Raw genomic sequence first — 24,161 nt, forward strand, 5'->3', positions numbered from 1 at the left:
GTCCAAGACTCTGATAAAGAAGACGAATTAATCGCGACTGGTTGACAACAGTGGCGCCTATGGAATGAAGGGTGGTCAGTGGAATGCTCTTCATCAAAAAAGCATACTGAGTATTGAAAAAAATTATTGTATAGTTAAAAATTACCTATCTATATTATTTTAAAAGCATGAATTTAAATGTTGGTTGACCAAAATATCCTTTAAATATTGAACGATTTTTATACCCTTAATGAGCTCTAATCCTATTTCTTTTGAACATACTTCTTAAAAAAAAAAAAAAGGCTAACTATAAACCTTAAAGCACGTTAGTAATATTCTAGGGACAATCCTATTACTACTAGGAAGTAGGAACTATCTACTTCATTAAATATGAACTTATTCATTTAAGTTAGAAAATCACATCTATTAATTAAAATATATGCTTCTTTGCACATGAGTAGGTAATAATTATTAGATCATATTTTAATAAGCTTAGGTGTTCTTAGTTTACCTTTTCCCTCTTATGCTTGATGTTAAAAATAAAATAAGAATCATTAAACTAAAGTATTTATTTTAAGACAACAAGTAAAATGAATATAACAATTTTGAATAAAATTATAAGTTTGAAAATTTTTCCCATATCTAAAGCTTTGAATTCCTAATTAACTAACAACATAATATTACTAAATTAAGCTACATAATAAATTTGAATGGGTCGGGTTACTTATGGCTTGTGTCTGATGTCTACGTAGACCAATAAATCAGTACCATCTATTTAATTAAAGCCATACGTATGATATCTTATAATTCCATTAAAATGAGAGATATTTTTAACTGTAAAGGCAAACTTGAGTCAATAGGTGGAAGAAGGGGCATTTTTAACCTGAAAACTAACGTTAAGAGAAGTAGGAGTCCAACAAGTAGGAGTCCAATAGGTGGATGAGGGCAGATTTAAACCAGTTTCAATATGTTAGGGACATTTTTTACCCTTTCCATTTCACATTTATTGGCATTGCACATAGGTAAAAATGTGTGAAATGTTGATTCAGTAATATTGATCGATTTTTATGCTCTTCAAAATTATATTATTTTGAAGAAAAATATTTCATTTTGGATAAAATTGGAATACTTGATAATTATTTTTAGAATATATATAAGTTGAAAGTTTTTTTTTTTTAAATACGTATTTCATAGTATTTGTCCAGATATATTTGTGCAACGCACGAACATAGAGACTAGTATATTATAAACATATATATTTAACATTGAACTCCATGCCTTTAAGGATTCAACCCTATCAGTTGCATAATATCTCAATTCCCCTTTTCTCTTTTCCCTACACCAATGTAATAAAAACTATTTAAAAAATACTAAATAACTTTAACAAAATCCTAGCTTAGCCATTGGTTCTTCTTAATATTGAAGAGCCTGCGCAATATAAGGTATGAAGAATAGATTCACAAGTAATCACTACCAACCAATTATTAGTTTGGGTTAAATTTAGATTTCTCTTATTTTTAGAAAGAAATGCACATTGTTGACTCATAATTAAAGACAGCTGCGGACACACATCATTTTACATAGTTCTTCCGTACAAAAAAGATACAAATATATGACGAACGAGCATATATTATAATAGTAATGGTGACCAATAAATAAATAGTTGTTTTTTATGCTGTTTGCCATTAGAGCAAAAACAAAAGGAAAGAAGAGGAATTTAGTAAAAAAGCAAAAAAGAGAGAAGGGAAATCATCTTTCCACTTCAGTTTTTTGTACCCATTCTTTTGTGGATTTTCCCCCTCCGATAGAAAGCGACGTACTAAAACTTTAAAATAACCCTAAAAAAAAACTTTACTATAAAATTATAATCATCAGAAATTTTTTTGGAGGTGCAAGTGGGAGTGGCTGCTTTCATTTCCATCGTTGATCTATCATAACAAGTATCAAACACTCGTATTCCATTTGCCCATAACATTTAAATAAGCCAAGCTTTACTTTGGGCCCCAGGCCCAATACCCGGGCCCATAGGGGGTGGTGGTGGTGATGATACAGGATTCGCACAAATTGCCGTTTTAAGGCCACTATTTTATTGGATCTTAACATTTTTAGCAAGTTGGTTAAAATAGTTATTTTACCTGCCTAGACTATAACAGATTGTAATCACCGCCGTTATATGCTCAGTGTATAATAAAAACATAGTAAATGTATATTTTAATGTATACACCGATATTATAATTATTATACTGGTTAAAATTTTGTAAGAAAATAAAGATTAAAATTATTTATTGTTACAAACTTTGTCAGGCTGGTGTATAGTGTAATAATTCCTATTTTATACTGCCGTTGTTAGTTTAGTTGGTTAAAGTTATTCGCGAAATGAAGGAAGTTTATTTAATTAATTTTGAAGACGAAATTTAATCACTGAACTAATGGGAACAAATTTAAGTGACTCAAATTAAAAAAAAAAAAAAAGGAGGAGGTATATGGTGCAAATAATTTGTTGTTGGGGGGTGTTTTGGGAGGGGGGGGGGTGTGTGTTGGTGTGGGGATTGGTGGGGATGGTTTTGGCAATTATATGAAAAATGGTAGGGTCAAATAATAATAAAGACAGTTCAATTGACATGTTACAATGTTACATTTGCTACTAATAAGCTACATCTTATATAGGGTTATATCATTATCAAATAGATGATAATGATTGTGTTGGAGTGGTAATTAGTATCTCTTCATCTCCAATTAGAGATTTTGAATTTGTGTCATAAATAAGAAATCGCTGTGGTTAGAGAACATTTTACTTTTTAATGTAGAATTTTTCGGCTTGAATTTAAATTTGCCGGACCACTAATATGGATATCAAAGGCAGTGTAGGCAACCAAAAGATATATCATTATCAAACAGTAAAAGAAGCAATTTGTTCATTTTTATCTTTTTCCATTCATGCGATTGCCTGACTTAGGTTTTTGTCATTTTGTGGTCCTCCATTTATTCCAATGCCCTTATAAATTTCTCTCTCTCTCTCTCTCTTTTTTTTTTTTTTTTGATTTAAATCCTTGACGGGGTTATTTCTGATAGGTGCCAGCAATAAATTAAATTGGAATCTATCACAATATCTTCTTTCTTCTAGTTATTTATGAGGGATATGGACATATGGTGACATGTCATGAGGAAGTTTTCAGTGACATGTAACTTCGATGATATATGCTTAGCTAGCCCTCAAATTTTCTTTTAAAGTTTAGAACTTATATAGTATTTTTTTTTCCATCCGATATTCGGTACCTGTATTAGAATTTGACTATATCTAGATTCACGCTGCGTAGGGCCCATTTCTGGGAGAAGTGCTCCCTATCAAGAATTTTTTCCATACACAAAGTTTCAAACCCGGCACTACAGCTGGGCAGGTAGAACCCCATCCACCGCCCCCCCCCCCAAAACCCACGCGCGCGCACACACACATAGTGCTATTTTTGAATTGGTGACCATATCCCGTCTAAAAATTTGATTGACCCGTTATAAAAAAATATACTTTTAATACAATTAATTATGCCGTCAACAGGCGTGACATTACCCTTTTATTGGACCAAGCATGTCTAAAAGTTTTAACTTTGTTCAAATACCATATGAAATAGTTTGATGAGTCTAAATGTTTAAATTGTTAGAATAATTCACTTCTTTTGCTTTATAATATCTTCAACAATAATTGCAATAATTATGAGAATTATCCTGCCTTGAATTATTGGAGTCGTGCTAGTGTTACCTTTTACCTTAACTAATTTCTCAATTTAAAGTTTTGCTATGTTGATTATTTCTTTACCTAAACTTTGGTTTACTAGCTCTAAAACACGATTAACTCGTTAATAATTATTCTAAACTGGTGTAATGAAAACGAAATCGCATGACGAGCTAGAGTGCCTTTAAAATTATTGGATTTCGATTATTTTAAAACATAAGATGACATGAGAATGTTGTTGTGAAGTTATAAGTTTCATTTAAAATGCAATAAAAGATTAATCCAATCATATCATTACATGAAGGAGATAAATGAAAAGTCTAAATGGACCCCCTTCACCAACTCTCGTGGTTGCCAAGCCAATGGTTAATGAGACAAGTTGCTCGTTTTTCATATACCTGCATTATGTTTTTGCCAAATTGTATTTAAGGTTTTCTTAATCATGTGCTGACTCAAGTGTGTTAAGGACACAGAAAAATTCTACTGCTTATCCCACTGGTGATTAACTCTTTGTTTACAATTTATTATATTTGGCATTATTGTTAGGGTTTGTCCTGCATTTTCTAACTTATTTGGATTCTACCATAATTGTGTTTTACTTCAAAAAGAATTTATTGTTAGAAAAGGGTTTCTTTGTGGGAAAAAACTCTACCATACTTATCCCTTTTCTTGGAGGAGAAGTTTTGCACTTCTATAAATTGGTGATTTATCCTTCGTACAAAAATACAATAGCATCTACAATGTAGTCTCTAAAGAGTCTCATTTAGGGAGAGATTATTATCTTAATAATTTTTATGTTTTTTTTTTTATTAGTTTTTCAATATGTAGGCCAATTGGCTAAACCATATTATATTATGCATCTTTTGTTATAGTTTTCTGTGTAGTCTAATTTATTGTTGTTCAAGATTTGCAATTATTAGCTTCTGCATGTCGTCACGATTATTTCAATCCCAACAATCATATCCGTAAAAGAATAGCGTAAAAGGATGTTGTTTATATATGGTAAATGAATCTTGGGACTTAATTAGCAAATGAACTAACAACAGCTTTATTTTATTTAGGGAAAAGGGTTCAAAACACATTGTATATTTTCAATTAACGCAAAGTTGCCATAACACACTTTCTTGCGTCACATGACCTTCGTACTTATTTTTTGTGTATTTTGTACGCTTTTATATGGTGACCGTACAAGCGATTGTATCTACTCTCTTTGAGCGCGTAAGATTCCATATAAAAGTGTAAATAATACATAAAAATAAGTCCGTGGGGTCATAGGACCCCGCAAAGTTCGTGTGTGTTATGACAACTTTGGCAAAATACTGTCGCAAATTATCGTTCATCTTCTTTCATAGAGAACTGATCAAATTTGATCCTAATGCACTTCAAATCTCAACCAAACATCACCAAATTTGCATTCGAATTCCTCTCAACGTTCCGGTTCTTTTGATATATCACCCACTCGAAATGGAGCTCATTTGCGACAACCCAAAAATTCGAGTTCGAAGCTTCAAGCTTTGTTCATGGCAGTCATGGAGTCGTTCAATTCTTCTCACGTTTCAGACGTCTTCTAAGCTCGAGTTCAGCTTCAAACAATCGAACCAAGAATTTTATTTATCAAATCCGAATTTGAAGACCCGATTCAAAGCTTCAAGTCGAAACTCGACGTCCCTAATGGAGTTTTTGTTTACTGTTTCTACTATCTTAATCCACTATGATTAATCATGTTTTCAATGTCACAAATCCTATATAATATCGAAAAAGACCGATTTGTTTTGGTCGTTATAATGGAATTTTTTTGGGTTTGAAATTTTGGAAAGTGGAGAAATGAAAAATACCCAATTGAAGAATAATTAAATCTTTTAAACTCAACACAAAGGAAAGCAAAAAGGCACAAATTCTTGAGCAGTCACAAACTCAACACAAAAGGCACAAAGCAAAAGGCACGATAATTGAAAGAAAAATTAGCTCTAACGACTGGAAAAAAATTTGGTCACTATAACTGCACTTATAACGACCGGATTCATCTCCTTTCGTTAAGAAGTGGTCGCTACATATCAAATTTCCAGTAGTGGAGCGCGTGCATACACTCAAACGAGTTTGGGTGACTTTGTCCATTTGAAAGCGTAGATAATACACAAAAAATAAGTCCAGGGGTAAAGCATAGGACTCCCGCAAAGTTTAAGTGTGTTATGGCAACTTTGGCCATAGTTTAAGTGTGTTTTGAACACTTTTCCCTTTTATTTAAGAAGCAACTATATTTTCACATATGATTTAAAATGCTCATTTCCATAAAACTATCTATACAGTGTTCCACTAAACGAAATAAATTCATTTAATGTGTGTATTTTTGCTTCAGAAGTTAGTAACGTTTTATAGCTAGAATATATGTTTTGTGTCCCTTATGTGTTGTTGCCTGATGGCTGATGAGACCATGGCCAAAGATTTAAAAATAATTAAAACCATTGAATGGGTCGGATTGTGAATAGTGTCAGATCGGGGAGGAAAAAAAGAGAGGTGAGAGTGTAGCCATTTAAAGTTTATTGGATTTCAATACATAAAATAACTTGGACTATATCAAATCTAAAATATATTACTCTGTATAAATATTGTGGACTAATATACTTGAATTAATTATTCTCCAATAAATATTAATTAATAGTTCAATTTTGTTGGGCTAGTCCATTGATTTGAGCTTCAAATGCTGATCTCACTTTGTAACAGAAGTGTCATCTTATCTTAGAGGTTCAGATTGGTGTCATGTGTCAAATGATGTGTTATGCCAAGTCCCCTCCTGGTGTATCTTCTCTCTAGATGGAATAAAATGGACCGCAACCATTCTGGGTAAGTTGAAAAAAAAAAGAAAAAAAAGAGCCAATAGTATAACGTCACATGACAAATGACATGATATGTCAAGTCAAATTAAAAGACCAATTAAAGTGCCTCACGAGTACAAATGACATATTCTTTTTCATTTCTATAGCTTAAGTTCGAAATCTCTGTTTAAGAGTGAAAAATCGTGTCCATCTACCCAATCCTCGGTGGTATTTAAAAATGGTACCTAACATAAATTTTTTCCCGTTTGCGAATGACCAAGGTCTTCTTTTTTGGCTATTATATTTTTCCTTTACATTGGCCGGTATCACGTGTGGTGAGATGACAATCCACGAAACATGTGATAGCAAGGCAAATTTCATGATATTTTCATTCATTCAAGAAAGTACTTTTTAAAGTAATAAACGACACAACCCTAATAACATCATAGTGTTAGAACTTAGAACTAACTTGATACTATCAAATTAAATTCTAAAACTTGTGCACGATAAGATGGATGGTGGTTGTCACCATCTACACACCTTTATTAAAAAATTTAAGAAAATAAAAAAGAGGTAGTCCCCCACAAAGGCTCATAATTTAAGAAGAGAGAGGAACGGCACATACAGTTGTAGGTTCATCTGATATCAGGTCGGAAAGAACACCTCATGTCATTCTCCGACACTACAAGAGTGGTCCCTTTCTTATGAAAGTTACTCCTACTACTAGCACTATTACATGGCTGTTACTCTCTTTGACAACGTAACTATTAGTGTGTGCACACCCTTTTATGCTCACTGCTCGTTTTTGGAATTGAACACCTTTAATTTGCCTTTAACAGTGCTTAAAACCAGCCATTATGATTGAGTTCTTGATGGCATTAACCTGCTTGCTTTTTAAAAAATATTAATTAATAAGTCATCTCCACCAGCGGCGGATCCAGGATTTTAATGTTGTCTCAGGAAATTGACCCTAGGACGCTAGAGACAATTTTGAACACCGCGACTTCTTAGCTAACCTTTTGCATTTGTTCAGGGCATTCAAAAGTTAATATATGTATACACTATATATGATGGAATACTCTCCATCTATGATAAGTAGGATTCCATGTAAGGTCACAAAAATCCTAATGTGAATATGAAGATATGACTCATATCTTCACTGCTAATACAAAATAAGACAAGTGACATCAAATAAGTAATTACTATACATTGGTCTATGCACGTAGAATGAGTTTTTAACTATGGAATTTCTAAAAGAAGGTAGCTGCTTACTTGGAATATTAAAGTGTTGAGGGCGGCAGCCGTGACTGATTTAAAATTTAAAGTTTATGAGTTACGATTTTTAACCCTTTTGAGTTAGTAATGGATTTTAAATTAATAATTGTATTTCGTACATATAAAATGATTTTAAAGACATATACAGGATTTGTATTGAAGCTGTTTGGTTGTGCAGAATCCCTACCTTCTGCTCTACATCCACCTCTGATATGATTGAGAGTAGAAGTGAATTCATGATTTAGAGTAATGGGTTTAAAAATAAGTGATGTGTATATGCATTTTAGTAATATTTTTTAACCAAGTGTATACATAGTTGAGCTGGAATTAATGAGTTTAGTTTAACCTATAGAGCCAGTCCTAAATACGCCTCTGGTATGAAAACAAATTTCATTTCATTTTCTATCTTGGAAGAGAAAAAAGAGGAAAAATCGTGTTCTCACACAAGCTTATAAAGTCAAGTACTTCTCGACGCGAATCTCAAATCTAATTACCACTCCTTTTAACTCTCTCTTCCTTTCCTTCTTCAAAGAACATAGAAAATTCAGAATATCTGAATTTCTAACGAGGAATGCAAACTGCCCAATTAAGTTCTAGATATTAGCTGCCTAAACCAATAGATCATTGTAATTTCATATCATCATTACTTGGAAGCATATTCTCAATGGTGACGAAGAAATGAAGAACCACATCTTTATTTTATTTTATTTTTTTGAAAAAAAAAAAAAAAAAAAGGAACCAATAAACAAACAAAGATACGCTTAAGTTGTGTCACCAAAAGTGGTGTTTGTATCACTAAGACCTGTTTGTAAGGTTAAAAATCATATAAAATTAAACTAATGTGTGCTTTCTTACCTTGTATGATGCGTGCTTACAAAGGAGACTTCCATTAATTATATTTAATCATAGAATGACATAGTATCATTTTTCTAAACAGAAAAAGGAAAGTTATATATTCGCAAAAAAAATTACAAAGCCTTGAACTATGGAAGTAGTGCTTTTCATAGGATAACAAAATTTCAACCTTTATCACCAGTGACTTTCACTACCCCTGTTTCTTTTACATTTTTTATACTTTACAAGCACATATACAAATGATAAGTTGGTAATATAATTATTTATATATTAGATATAAAAAAGTTTCTGTGAAAGCGAAGGGAGGTGATAGTGAAGAGGAAGAGAGAAGGCGACCCATTCTCTTCTCCTGTCTTTGTTTCTTAAGTATTTCATTTCATTGAAAAAACAATCAGTACTACTGCTTTGGTTTTTATGAAAAGATATTTCCGTCTTGTTCAGAGAAACGATTGTTTCTGAAATTCTACTGAAGCCCTTGTATCTTTTAAGGGTAATATTCAACTTCAATTTATCTACTTTCTCTTCTATTTTTCTTCTCAAATAGAAAAGAAGGAAACAAGTTCATTGATTTTTTCTTCTATTTTTTGCCCTTTTTGGTACTGTAAATCTTACAATATTCTCTCTTTTTTTTGTTTTGAACTTGAGCAGCTTCAAGACAAGAAATTGTCATAGATGAGATACCATATGGAAGGACACAAATTGTTTAATCCATAGCCAAAATTTACAACCTTAGTACTTTCAAAAACTTTCTCAAATTTCAGCATAAAAAGAATCTTGTGTGTTGAAGAAGAAAAAGGAAAATTAATTCCGGAAGGACACAAATTGTTTAATCCATAGCCAAAATTTACAACCTTAGTACTTTCAAAAACTTTCTCAAATTTCAGCATAAAAAGAATCTTGTGTGTTGAAGAAGAAAAAGGAAAATTAATTCCATGTCACAAAGCTTTCATCATCACCAAGGATTCTACAATTTCTCAAATATTTATGAGAGATCTGCCACGACGAAGCATGAAGACATGTTACGAGTACAAGGCTTTGAGCAACAAGAAGTTGAAGTAGCGGCAGTTGAGCCGCCGTCAGGGGGCACGGTTTATGACGGAGGAGGGATGTTGACGGAGATTATCAGCTATCCATGGCGGAAAGCAACCACGGAGATATTGGATGATCAGATCCAATCGAGTAATTATCGATCGTGGCAACAAAAAGAGCAACAGCATCAGCATCAGCATCAGCAGCAACAACTTCTTCCACCATCAATAATAAACGATGCTGAGGTAACTAAACTTGTAATCATTAATTAGCTATGATTATGTATTTATGCAGCATGTACTCATCGAATCTCGAGCAGTAATAGTTGAAAATTTGGAGAATGAAGTACAATTAGATTCATTTTCAAGGAATTCTCATCAATCAACCTTGACCTTGACTCTCAGTCGACTATATATGTACTCCAATTTTATTGATCAGAAGTTCTTTTTTTTTTCTTTTTTCTTTTTCTCTTATTGCTAATTGGAACTTGGATATATTTCATGCAGCTTCCCCTCATGAATCCTCATATAAAACCGTCATCCCCACCTCGCTCTTCATCTTCACTTCACATGTTACTTCCCAACTCAGTGGATACCAACAACCTTCTTCATCATCAAGGATTTCACTTGCTTAATCCAGCAACCGTGGAACCTCCGTCTCAGTTCACATGGGTTCCAGGTAATTAATTATGTCTTCAACATGCCCCTTCAGCCTGATTCTTTTTGACACTGAGATTCGAACTGGAACCTTTGTGATACCATTAATTATGTCTTCAACAGGTAGCAGCAGCGGAGAAGAAAATTCCACAAGAATTGGGAGGGTTGTGGATGGTCAAGGTCTTTCTTTATCACTTTCTAGGAATTTCGAAGCAGCTGCCAAATTGGAGGATTTGAGAATCGGAAATGGAGGAATTTACTTGCACAATAATCAAGGACTATTAGGTCCAATTAATAACAACAACAACCATCATCAACTGTTACATTCAGGAGTAATTATGGATCATCGTACTACTCCTCAAACCAGTGCTCATCATCAAGTTCATGTCGGATATGCAGCAGCAGCATCGCCAAGAATAACAAATGCTCTCAGAAATTCACGGTATGTCAAAGCTGCACAAGAGCTACTGGAAGAATTTTGCTGCGTGGGTAGGGGAAATTTCAAGAACCAAAGAGTCAAGAAATACGACGATGAAAACCCTAATTCCAACTCGGAGGGTGAAGATCATCGTGGTCTTTCGAAAGATAATCATCCTCCATTGTCAGCTGCTGAAAGATCTGAATATCAAAGGAGGAAAATCAAATTGTTATCTATGCTTGATGAGGCATGTCTTAGTAACTTCATTTAATCCCTTAGTTCTCTTTTCTAATTGTCAGTAAAACGTCAAACACTAGCTTGTTAAAGGGTCCATTTCCGAAATTATCAAAAGCTGATTACCTAATTACAATAGTCATTAGCATCTAATAATGACATTAAAATATTAATATAGGACTAGTACCTTACACCTTTCATTATTAAGTTTTAATTAGTGTTGCACTTTTTAGGAAGGATACATGTCCAACAACGAACGACATGCCTCCATTATAGGTTGTAGTTTAGCATTTGGGAAGCTATATTACGAAAAATCCAAATTAAAATAAGTAATCAACAAAGATCCAAATGATTTATCACCTGCTACAGTTGGGACCATTTCTCTTTTCTTCAAGATTTGAGGTCTTTTTTTAAAATATATAATCTTGAATTATTGAGGCAAAGCCGCGTTATAATGATGGTTTATAATTGTGCTTAACCTTTGTTTAAAGTGTCAGTATTAGGAAAATATACTGAAATCTTAATTTAAAAAGATCCAGTATCCGACAAGCCACCCAAAAAATCAATTGCTCCCCACGTTCATTAATTCCCATGTAGTACTAAGAAGATGTCAGTACAGTGATTAATTTTATTACAAACAAATCTGAAGAGCGGCCTTTCTTTAATTTGTGCTGGAAAAGTGCAGCACAACGATGCTTCGTGCTACGCATATTCCCATCATTTTTAGTCCTTATGCACACCATGTGGTTTGATATAATTAAATACTTATCTTTTTTTTTTTCCAGGTAGATGCGAGATACAGCCGTTACTGTGAGCAAATGCAAGCTATGGTGAACTCATTCGATTCAGTGATTGGGTACGGTGCAGCTGCACCGTACACTGCGTTAGCCCAAAAGGCAATGTCTAGGCATTTCAGGTGCATAAAGGATGCGATAGTAGCGCAATTGAAGCAGACCTGTAAGTACCTGGGAGAGAAAGATGTCACTGGTACAAGTGGGTTGACAAAGGGGGAAACGCCGAGGTTGAAAATGTTAGATCAAAAGTTGAGGCAGCAAAAAGCATTGCATCAAATGGGGATGTTGGATTCTGATGCTTGGAGGCCACAAAGGGGTTTGCCTGAGAGATCTGTTAATGTTTTAAGGGCGTGGCTTTTTGAGCATTTCCTTCACCCGTACGCTCTCTCTCTCTCTCTCCATTTTTTTTCTTCTGTTTCTGCTTTCTGTTTAGTGCCTGTGGTGCTCTTAGTACACTATACTCTGATACATATCATAATTACACTGTGTGTAAAGGTTCATAAAGATTTTCATAATTGATTTTAAACTTTTGCACTCTTAACTGTCTTAAAAGACTTTTGTATATTGTCAAGATACTCGAAAGATTTCTCGGTTTCAATTTAAGTGTCTTAAGAATGAACTTTTTCATATTTGATAACTCTTTGCTATCAATATTCCACTTATCATGTTTAAGACCATATGATTTAAAACACATATGGTAAATTACATTTAAGATTCCAAGATTCTAAAGTCACTTTATTTTTTCTTAAATTTCTTGTCTAGTCAAACTAAAATACTTAAATTGAAACGAAGGGAGTATATTAGTAATCTAGAAACTAAGACAGTCAACTTAATACAAGTTTTAAGCACTGATGATAATATACTCTTAACTTTTTATACCGCTATTATATACTTCCCCAGTTTCGATTTAAGTGTTGTAGTTTGACTTGACATAAAATTTTAAAAAATAAGTGAGTATTTGAATTTTGTGACATTAAATTAAAAATCCGTGTAAGTTGTAACATATTAAAATTCTCTTTGAATGTAATGATCTTAAACACGATAGGTAGAATATTAGAATTAGAGAATTATCAAATATAGAAAAAGACATTTTATATTTAAAGAAACAAGTATAGTATAATCTTTCATCAAATACTTGGCATCTCTAGGCCTTTTATGTGCATATTCCCAATTCTTTCCTTCAATTTGGGTTGTTGAGGGAAAATCAGAAAGTCTCTGGCCCTCAATTACCAAATGTGAATCTTTTATTTTGTCCAAGAAAGAAAGGGAAGATTTCACATTTCCTTCTTGGGATTGGGAAAGGACTTGACTTTATCTGATGTCTAAATTTATGCATACTCATATCTCATTTTTCTCATTTTGTATAAAACACTTATATAATAAATAATACTATTCAATTAATTTTCACACACAACCATTTTAGAAGTACTACTCCATATAACAGGAAAAGAAAACCATTTTGTCCTTAATGTTCAAACACTTGATCTTTTACTTAATTCTTTAAGGAGTTTACAAGGTGATTCCACATTTTGTTAATATGGTTAAGTCAATATATGCTAGCTAGAAGAGGCTCTCTATCCGACAATAAAGTTCATTATGTATCTAGGAAAAGCTTTCTATTTTTTATTCAGATTTTTTTTTTTTATTCTTATTGACATTATAGTTGCACAAATGGCAAGTAGAAATGATCTTCAACAAAGTATTTTCAAAGGAAAGATAAAAACCAAATGGCAAGTAGGAATGATCAGTTAAATTACAAACAATGTTCTTTAGAGTGATTTCACTTGGACCATTTAGGTATAGAATGAGTTAAAAGATTATAATTTCACCTGCATCATTTCGGTCTATATAAACAATCTTCTTATCATTAAACTCTGTACAAATATTCATGATTGAAGAGTGCGAGCACATAATCTAAAATTTTAAGCTACACGAGAGTGCACACTTTCTAATTACTTATATATTATGTCTGAGCAGATTTCTCATATGTAGATTTCATATTTTTCATGGTCAAACAGCCGCACACATACTTTTTTTTTTCTTTTTTTTTTTTAACAGTACAATATTTGAATTTAAAATTTCTTTCGAGTCGAGTAAGTTACTATATTTACTAAAAAAAATGCCCGAGACGAGATCGGGAATACCATCTTATAATGAGGTATGTGTGTAGCTAGATTGTCAAACTCTTTCCCTCGGCATTCAATCAATTTTCAAGAACAAAAGATCTGTATAGCATTACATTTTAACTGACAGATGAAAGCTAGGTCTCTACTCTTTCACGAGGAGAAAAGGCCTTTTAATTATCTAGATCAACATAAGGTGTGTAACCAAGGGCGGAGCGAAGTGGGTGGAAAGGGGTTCACCCGACCACTTCGGTAGAAACTTACACTCTATATACAATGCTAAAATCATTTTGTATGTATATATAATAGGTGTTGAATCTCCTTGATTTCTCTGTGTGTTTATTTTTTCATACTTTGAAACCCCTTAGTGAAAATTCTGGTTCTGCCACGGTGCGTAATGGTTTACAGGCCAATTAAAACTTCAGTGAAAATCTCATTCATGTTTCTATATGAAAAAATTAATCTATATACACCAACAATATAAATAACTTTTAAATTATTATTAGGCCATCTAAATGATAATTGCTAGTAACCTTTCATAAAAAGTGAAAGTTATAATCTTGAAAATAAATTATTTATTATAATTGATAAAAATATCTAATAAGTAACATAACACGAACTACACTATCCGGGTATATATAAGTTAGATTCTATATGAGAACACTATCTACCCCACTCAAAGATCATCTAAGAAGAAAAGACCTTCAGATGTGGAGGTCATTTAGACACGGTAGGTAGGTAAATCAGTGTTATATATGAACTTTTAGGAAGAGATGCATTAGAATCTTATACTATGGATTGCTGCAGGCAGAGCAGGAGATATCTTATTGACAAGCAGGAGTTTGTTTTTGAGGATTGTTGTCGGATTATGAATGAGAGAGAAGTTATGTCATTATAAGCCTTTGCTTTTGTAACAGGTATCCAAGTGAAGCAGACAAGCATTTGTTGTCCCGGCAGACTGGTTTATCCAAAAATCAGGTACTCATTACATCTTTTTTCTCTATAATATCAGATGCTGTCATATCTCTTGAAAAGGATAACTCATCTTTCCTATGCTATTGACTTGTCTGCTTTCTTTTTCGCTGGACATGCATGCCCTTTTACGTTCTAGGTAAAAATGATGACAATTAATCAATCAGGGTTGGATATAGAGTACTCCTGTAAGTTATGTTTTCGGTAGAATTCAGTAACTTTGACTTGGACATTATTTTATCTGTTAAGAAGTCTGCTAAACACGTTTGAATAGTAGATTTCGAACCCAATAACCCAAACGGTCAGTGAGTTCAGGGACATCCTAATGACTGAAGTACATATCATCGAACCACCTCTATAGTCAACTATCGCAAATTGAATTACAATGATAGTGTAGAAGATAATTATATTGTTATTGGAGTATTCTTTTTGTTTAATTTATTTGACCTAGTTTGATTTGATACAGAGTTTAAGAAAATGAAGCCTTTTAAAATTTGTTGTCTTAAATATGTTATATGCGTAGCTGTAAAACTTTCAAAGCTTGTAATCTTAAGCATGTCATAATATTTGTTTGACGCTAAAAAGTTATCAGTGAGGATAAAATAGATAATTACTTTCAAATATAGTGATATGTCATTATTCTAAATTGACTAATAAAAAATAGTCACTTTCACATGAATGAACTGGTATAGAGGGAGTGTATGTTATGAAGTTTTCTTAATTAAATCCCTTGATTTCTTCCTTTCTCTTTTTAACTAGATGACAGAAGCCCGTGCTAGCACAGGTCCAACAAAAACTAAGTACATTTTTATTATAGGAAAACAATTATAATTCAATTAATTCAAAATATCAGTATATTATTTTACTTTGTTTGCCTCCCCCTTATATTGGAAGTTTGGTTCTTTGGTGGAAAGATTTGAAATATCTTCTCCTATCAAGTTTTATGTTATCACCTCTTTATGTCCAGCGATATTGAAAAAAAGCACTTTCATGTGTTAGCATTTGTTGTAGCCCTATATTTTCTAACGTAAGCACTTATACATATCTTAGTCCTATATACTTTGTATTCTTTATGTTATTCCTCAGTATTTGCTTGAGGAGTCTGCGTCTAAAATTAATACATTTTCATCCTTAACCAAATGTATAGGTTTTAGCTCTTTAAATGCTTTTTGACTTTTATAACTTTCACTTTAAATCCTTATTTTTCTCCTAATTTTTCTTCCATAATTAGCTCTTTTCTTTTATAATATTAAGGAATTTACTATTACATATTAAAAAAATTATCCTAATAGAATTGATGTATTCTATTGTTAAAAAAGTCCATGCCAATAACAAATACATTAAATTGCGCAAGAAATCACATTGTATTATTTGGTCCTAAATATTGAAAAATGCTACTAATCATTTTGATTTTTGATAGTTACTATTATGGGCCTAATTAATTGTATTTTTCACAAATTGTCAAATAAAAAAATGTCTAGCTTTCAGATCAGATATACATGTTGTATAGTTTATAAGGCTTTAAGTTTGTAGGCTATTTTATTGTAAATTGAATCGATATCTCACTTGCTCTAGAAATTGATCATATTGAGTTAAAAACTTCAAATTGACTTCAAAATAATATTTGATAAACAAATATTTGAAATTGGAAAACCAATAAGGTAATCCTTGTAGCTTTTTCTTAGTCCTCATTTGTTTGCATTTAATAGAGGTCTGAATCTGAATGGTTCACACCTTAAGCCATTAAGTGCATTTACATTAAGATTTAAGCACTTATTTGATCTGAATAGATCTTAATTATTAAGATCTTGAACAAAGTCTTAATATCATTAAGTATTATTTTACACTGAGATTGGATAGTGTGTAATACAATTTTCTTTTGAGTACTTTTGAGATTAGTAGTTTATTATATTTTAAAGTATTTTTGAGTTCATAAAACTGAATACTACCGAAACGGAAAAAGCATCTGGCCGTTTTTGGTACTTTTGACAAATGAAAGAATTCATTAATAGAAGAAATTTACACAATGTTTTAGTTAATTATATTTTAAAGTATTTTTAAGTTCATAAAATTTGATACTACGAAAACGGAAGAGACATCTGGCCATTTTTGGTACTTTTGGGTTTTGACAAATGAAAAAAATTCACTAATAGCAAAAAAATTACTTAATTTACAGAGTCTTAAAAAATTATGACATAGTTCATATACAATAGTAGAGAGAATTGCATGTTAAATTGGATGGGAAAGAGTGTATAATAACAGATGAGCAAAAGGTGAAAGGACCAAATTGCCTATAATTTTGAATTTAATATCAAAGAAGCAGCCATGTCGATCCCAATATCGACTGGCTCTTCCATAATAGTTAGTTAAAAAATGATTAGCTCAATTTCCCCCTTGTTACGTGAATGAGTTCTAATAAAAGAAGTGCAAGTATTAGCTAGGAACTCTTTTTCTTTCACAAAATGGGAAATACTGTATATTATAAACATATTAGTACTACATAAACTTCGACTTGAATGCTAGGTTTCGATACTACGTATTAACAGTTGTTAAGCACGAAAAGACAGAAAGATACGTGAAAAAAAATAAAATAAAGAAGAGCTTCTTTTTTCTTCCTTTCAATAGCACTTTCTGAGAATTTGTTAGAATAATAATATTCTCAGGTTATGTTTTTTTAATTCTTAGCTTATATGACGTGTATAAAACTAATCTGAAGCTTTAACTAACTTCCTTACCAACAATATAGGAGTAAATAATTGATAGTATAAATTACATCAAACCTTTACAATACCTAAAAGATGCAGTCTAGCCCATTTTTTAATGGGTAGTTAGGACGTGCGTGTTTGATGTGACAATAAATATATTTTTATGAAAAATATTTCAAGTAGGAAATACTATATATTTTCCAAATTATTCCCAAAACTGTGGTCGAGTGTGAACGCATAAAGTGGTACGAATGTACGATAACATCAGCTTGCGGAAATTTTAATACCGCCAGAGTAAAGATTGTGTAGTATATTATTAGCACTGATAACAGTATTTGCATATGTCATCATGTCGAATTTAACAACTGAGATACATGTAAAAGAAAGTCAATTGTATCTCTAAAGAGGAGTAACTTTTTTTTTCTATCTGATGTAAAATATTTTCGGGATTTTTTTTTTTTCTATTTGATGTAACATATTTACCTTCACGGATTTTTTTTGATAATATGTTAATCAAATATTTTCCTTTGAAACACTAAGGTATTTGATCGAATGGCACATTCGAAAAAAAGGTATTTTAAAAATCCATGCTAATAGAATTTCTCAAGTGTTTGGTTCAATAATTGTAATTAAAACATCTCAAATAAAACTTCAAGCTTTAATTTGACGCTAAGGCAAAATGTCTTTGGAAAGGGTAATCATATTACTCCTATAAGACAGTGACTAGCTTATAATTTCAAATTTGAACTATCGCCAAGTATTTCAAACATATAACAAATTAAAATATTACTTTTAGTCTAAAGATATATACTTATGACATCTAAAATTTAAATTGACATTTGAATATTAATGAATATGTATAATAAGTTTGAGATGTTTAAATTTAAATACACATTTGAATGTTAAGACATAATATTAAGATTTGAATACCAAAGAATTAAGATCGTTCATTTTCTTCATCTAAGTGTATGGACTTTGTCTTTGTTTAAAATTAACAAAATATAGAATTAAATAATTTATGAATTATTAGTAGTACTAAATCAACAAATATTTAAATAAACTTATATGGTGGTTGGCGGTGGTGATAGTGATGGCTAACAATGATACTTGCGGGTGCTGACTGACGATGGAGGTAATCGATGGAGGTGGTTATGTATAGTAGGTAGGTGGTGGTGATAATGACTGATTATAGTGATTAATGGTGGTAGTAGTTGGTGGTGGTAGTTGGTGGTGACGGCCGACAATTATATGGTGGGTGATGTTGATAGCTAATGGTGGTAGCAATTAATAGGGATAGTTAGCTATATATGGTGGTGGTTGATGGCTATGTCAGTGGTGATAATAGTGGCTGATGGTGATATTTGTAAATGGAGGCTGGTGGTAGCGACAAATGAATGTGGTGATCGATGATGATGGATGATGGTTGTGGGTTGTGGTAAATGATGGCGGTGTGCGTTGGCGCCAAAGGGTAATCTTAAAGGTGGATGGAGTGGTGGTAAAATGTCTTCTTTGCAGAATTTCTTGAATGAATATAACATCTTAAATAATATTAAAACTATGTTTTAATCGTCTAGATATTCAACCCAGACTCAATAAGTGATTGTTACGGAAAAAAACACACTTAATGATTGAGATTCAGACAAAAAAAAAAAAACTAACGATGGAGATCAAAACTATTAAGATTCAAACATTAATTAAGTACAAACAAATGAAATCTTAATGTACCTCCAAATGGAATATACTGTATATCATGTTAAGTTAAACGCACATGCATAAAGGGCACACAAAATATCACAATATAAATAATTAGTTGAACAATTTAACTCACACCTAAGAATATTATTGAGTGGTCAATGAGGTGAATTGAAAAACATGAAATTTCAAATTCAACTTCCTATATAAGCAAATAAATAGGTGATTTTTTCCATCTATCCCACGGCTATCCCAAAAAAGTAGGGCATTCCAATATTGTGCCTAATTCCCACTCTAACTCAAATGTTTTTCTTCTTTTTCTTCAAAAGATAACATTATTACTGCTACTACTTATGCTTCATAATACAACAAATATGGGACTTTTCTAGTGGATTTATTTCCATTTGAAGTCTTGTACATTATTATATTCAAAAACAAAAGAGAGATGGGATTCAAAAAATAACAAAACATTCTCAGCTAGCTGGCTCACGATTAGAACTCAAGTATATCATATCTGAACTGACATTTTTACACTCTAGCCAATTTAGCAATTTTAAGAGATATATGCAACATTAACACTCAATTGTATTTTGATTACTTTACACAAAAATATATCAGACATTCAGATTATTAATTATTAGCGCGGATTTTCTCCCAACACATGCTCTCTACAGTTGATTGATCATAGATTAAGATGCATATTTTGGAGATGATCATGTTAGGCGCAGCCACAAGTGGACTATTCATGTGACATTTTAGTCTTGCTTAGGGGCCCCAATGTTTCTCTTTTTTTGGGTAATAAAAGATTTAACTATATTAATAAATATTATGTATCATAACAAAATACATGGTTACGTCGTACTAGACTCAAGCCTACTGCTACTATTACTGGCTGAAATGTTTCTAGTTAAAGTAAGTGCCTAATTTATCTGCTATATATAAACATCAACAACAAACAAAGGAGAAACTGCCAATTGAACTATAAGCCAAAAAAAAATAAGTTAGGCTACCTCAACTTATTTTTTTAGGCTTATTTTAAGCACAAAATGACTTATAAGCTGGCCAGCTAAACACTCAAAAAAGCTGAAAAGCAACTTATAAGCTAAGCCAAACGGGCTCTATATCATCATAAAGTTTCGTCTTTGCTCCTTCTTTAGCTAATATGTCTGCCACCCTATTCTTATCCCTATAGATATGGCAAAGCATATGATCCTGATCAATCTGCCTCATCTACGACGTGCATTCACTATCACCCCCAATACCACCTATTCTTAGGTTATCTAAGGCTGAACCGTCAATATCTAATTATAATTCCTATGAACCCGAATGCTTATCATTCCTATGTTCGAAACTTCTTAATATTGAGGGATATTATCCTGGATTCCTAGTTAACCTTACCTAGTGATGAGTCCTATAAGTGACATGTTTAAATTAAGACCTTAGTTTCCTTGACAACGAACTTAAATTTCATTTATGCTGCTGTTGTTTTTTTATCTCAATTATTAATGTTATGGCTCTAAGAATGCTTATGTCAGTGTTTTCGGCATCTGAATATATCTTTAATCTTTTCTAGCTCATTCCTTCAATTCGGGATTATCGAAATTTCAACTAAATGAATAATCCTATAATGTGCATTGCATGTATATAGTACTTTATCTGTGACTTTGATGCTACATGTAAATGTGTCTTTGATCTGATGTTATGTTTCGCGGAAATAGCATGTTGTACAGGGTATGGAGAGAATTAATTGAGATGTTTTATGTGCTTAAAGCAATAAAATATCAAATATAGTACTAATATTATGAAGGAAAACATTTAGGTCATACTAAATTCACCATTATTAAAAGGATTTAACTGGTCTTATTTAGAGCTGTGTAATGTAAGACAGTACTAAGAGTAAGGATGCGGTAGTTTTTAATTTGGCAGCTAGCTACACTAACTGATCCTGTTTGAAAATGGAAAGGTAAGGGACAGCTATTTGACAAACTACATCAAACATTTCCTCTGATTTAATTTACTGGAACTATCTGGCAAAGCGACACAAACAATTTTGTCTGATTTTCAGTACCCACAAATTTAGCATAGGACATTCACACTTGATTTTAATGGTCTGTCACTCTTGCATTAATTTGGCCTCATGTAATCAATGTACCTTCAACAAATTGAGTGCAGTACCTAGCATTTATTACCCCATCCACTTTTATTACCCCCTGTAAACGTTTCTATATATGCTCCTCTGGTTCACAATATGTGTTCTTTTGGTCTTTTTATTTTGGCTAAAAATAAGTGTGTTTTCACATAATCAAGAAGATATTAGTTGTTTTCTTCAAAATTTACTCATATCTAGATAAGTGAGTTTTTATGTAATTAAAAAATTATACTCATTTAGTTAAGTATAAGTTAGTCAAAATACCTATTTTTTTTAGGAATTAGTATTTTCTTAAGGGTTTGAAAGACCAAAAAAATACTTATTATGAACCGAAGGGAGTAACATGTTATATTAAGCTGATTGTATTTTTTCTAATTAAGGAGTATCAGTTGTTTGCTTATCACTTGACATACTGTAGTAGATAATTTGTCTTATTTTCAAGATCAAATCTCTATTTCTTATGGGAAGATTACCTACAAATATATTTTGACTAACCTGATATTATAAAAATTTCTTATATACACCTCTAAATATGAGAAGTTTTGATGGATGCGTCTATCGGAAATCCCTAGAAAATCTAGGATTTTCGACAAAAGTCATTTGAAATGTTTTTTATGAGCAAAATTTCTACGAATTTTCTGACATGAAGTCTGTTGGAAATTTCGGTCTTTTTAGTAGTTTTTTATTTTTATTTTTTATTTTTTTATTACGTAAGGGGTAGGGGAAGGTGAAATTGGGGAGGAGATTACAACGTGGGGATTCAAACCCTAACCAACAAGGTGAAAGTTTAAGTAGCCAACAACTGAGCTACTAGCTTATAAGTGATCCAATTGTACGAATATACTTTATATTTTCAGTGCATATAAAAAATATTCTAAATATCTACTTTTTTCAGGTATCAAATTGGTTCATAAATGCTAGGGTTCGGTTGTGGAAACCCATGGTGGAAGAGATGTACCAGCAAGAAACAAAAGAAGAGGAAACAGATCAAGAAGAAGATCAAAAGCAGCAAGAAAAACAAGCACAAAGTCCTATGCACGACAAGAATAGCAACATGGCCACATCGTCAATAACAATGCCAGTATCCTCAGTAAGATCCGAATTTAATGCTAATGATAGAGACCCTTCAAAAAACATCATCAATTATAGGCAGTACGCCTTGGGAAACCAACTAGTAATGCTCCAATCGAATGACACCGCCTCCGCGTCCTCCACCGCGAACCGTTACTTCACAGCGGAGGATGCGGCGGATTTGGTGGCTAATTCAAATGCGGCCAATACGGCCGCATTTGGGTCTCAGCAAGCTGGAGATGTGTCACTCACATTGGGACTAAGGCACTCGGAAAATGTACCAAGGAAGGCGACTCAGTTCCAGTTAAGAGACTTTGATGCTTATTAATTATTATCATATCAACAATTTTAAAGAGTAGAAATAAGTAAAGTGAAAAGTAATGTATGAATTTACTTGTTATGTATAAGGTTGGAGCTAGTTCTTGGATATCAATTGTATAAATGGGGAATTTGTAATCGTATTTTGGTGAATTTGATGATACGTAGGTTATGTAAAAAAAGAAAAAAAGAAAAAAAAAAGGCCGTGATGCGGATTATTTATGGAAATGTAGTGAGTTGAGTGTTATATTTGCTATTCCAATTAGAGTAATTTATGTGGTTGTATATATTTACAAGCTCTGTTTTTAGCTCTTGAAATTCTTATTTATGAAGCTATAGCTTGGTGAAAATGAACTATACCTATGTGCCATGAAGATAGCTGTCTTCATTGTGTTCTCTAGTCATATATTCCTATATACATATGAAGTCAAAGAAGTGACATTTGGGTGAAGCCTCTAAAGCCTAGGCTTTAGACCTCTCATTTTTAGGGGCCTCATTTTTCATTAATATAGATTATTCTTTAAAAATTATAAAGTATTTTAAGTACTTTTTTTACATTAAAAGAAAATAGTTAATTAATTTACAGAAAATATGGCCCCTGAATTAGTAATTAATGTATAGTATACAAATACTCAATCTATATTTACTATATTGACAAAAAAGAAGGCCCTCGATTGATTTCTCTACAATGCTCAATCTACTTTTAATCTTTCTCTAAATTCTAGTATACTTCTATGCTTTCACATTCTTTATTGTTTGTCCAAGAGAGTCATTGACTATATTGCTATGAAAGACAAGAGCTATAGTGTATGAATTTGCTATTTTTGTTTTTCTCGGGCACTAAACATTGCAAGAGGTATATTGAAGCACCAAATAAGTATTCTCAAATCAAGTTATCAACTTCTTAAATTAGGTTCTATTATTTCAAATTTTTCATTTTATTTCATCTAAAACTTGCTTGTTTTTTATGTTTTACTACGTAATATATATTGTCTCTTTAACTATTTATTAGAATATAAAATATGTCAACTAGAAAATATGAATCTTGTTGTTCAAAACTCAAAAAGGAAGTATTGAATCTTTGGTACAATCTCAAAAAGGAGCTCTTGAGGAAGTAAGTGAGATATTTGACATAGATCCTCAAAAAAATAGACTTTAAATAAAAAATAATTATGAATTATTTTTTCTATTCTCATTTTTGTGATAAAAGAAGTTAAGGCCCCTCATTGAAGTTTGAATTTAGGCCCCTAACAGTATTGAGCCGCTCCTGGAAGTCAATTAGTAATTATTATATGGAGCTCAGTATTTTCCTTACAGCAATATAGTATCTACTGTTGGTAGTTCAATGTCA

General features: G+C 32.1%; 1 protein-coding gene across 1 annotated transcript; it reads left to right on the forward strand.

The window, feature by feature from the left end:
• The first annotated feature begins 8,953 nt into the window (after positions 1-8,953).
• On the forward strand, positions 8,954-23,057 carry LOC132033288 (BEL1-like homeodomain protein 4). The gene is made up of 7 exons (XM_059423221.1): positions 8,954-9,139; positions 9,298-9,923; positions 10,185-10,356; positions 10,458-11,003; positions 11,776-12,157; positions 14,821-14,881; positions 22,317-23,057. The coding sequence occupies exons 2-7, from the start codon at positions 9,582-9,584 to the stop codon at positions 22,818-22,820; spliced, it is 2,007 nt and encodes a 668-aa protein (XP_059279204.1). The 5' UTR covers positions 8,954-9,139; positions 9,298-9,581; the 3' UTR covers positions 22,821-23,057.
• Positions 23,058-24,161: the final 1,104 nt, after the last annotated feature.

The sequence above is a fragment of the Lycium ferocissimum genome, chromosome 10 (genome assembly GCF_029784015.1).
Source record: "Lycium ferocissimum isolate CSIRO_LF1 chromosome 10, AGI_CSIRO_Lferr_CH_V1, whole genome shotgun sequence".
Classification (NCBI taxonomy): domain Eukaryota; kingdom Viridiplantae; phylum Streptophyta; class Magnoliopsida; order Solanales; family Solanaceae; genus Lycium; species Lycium ferocissimum.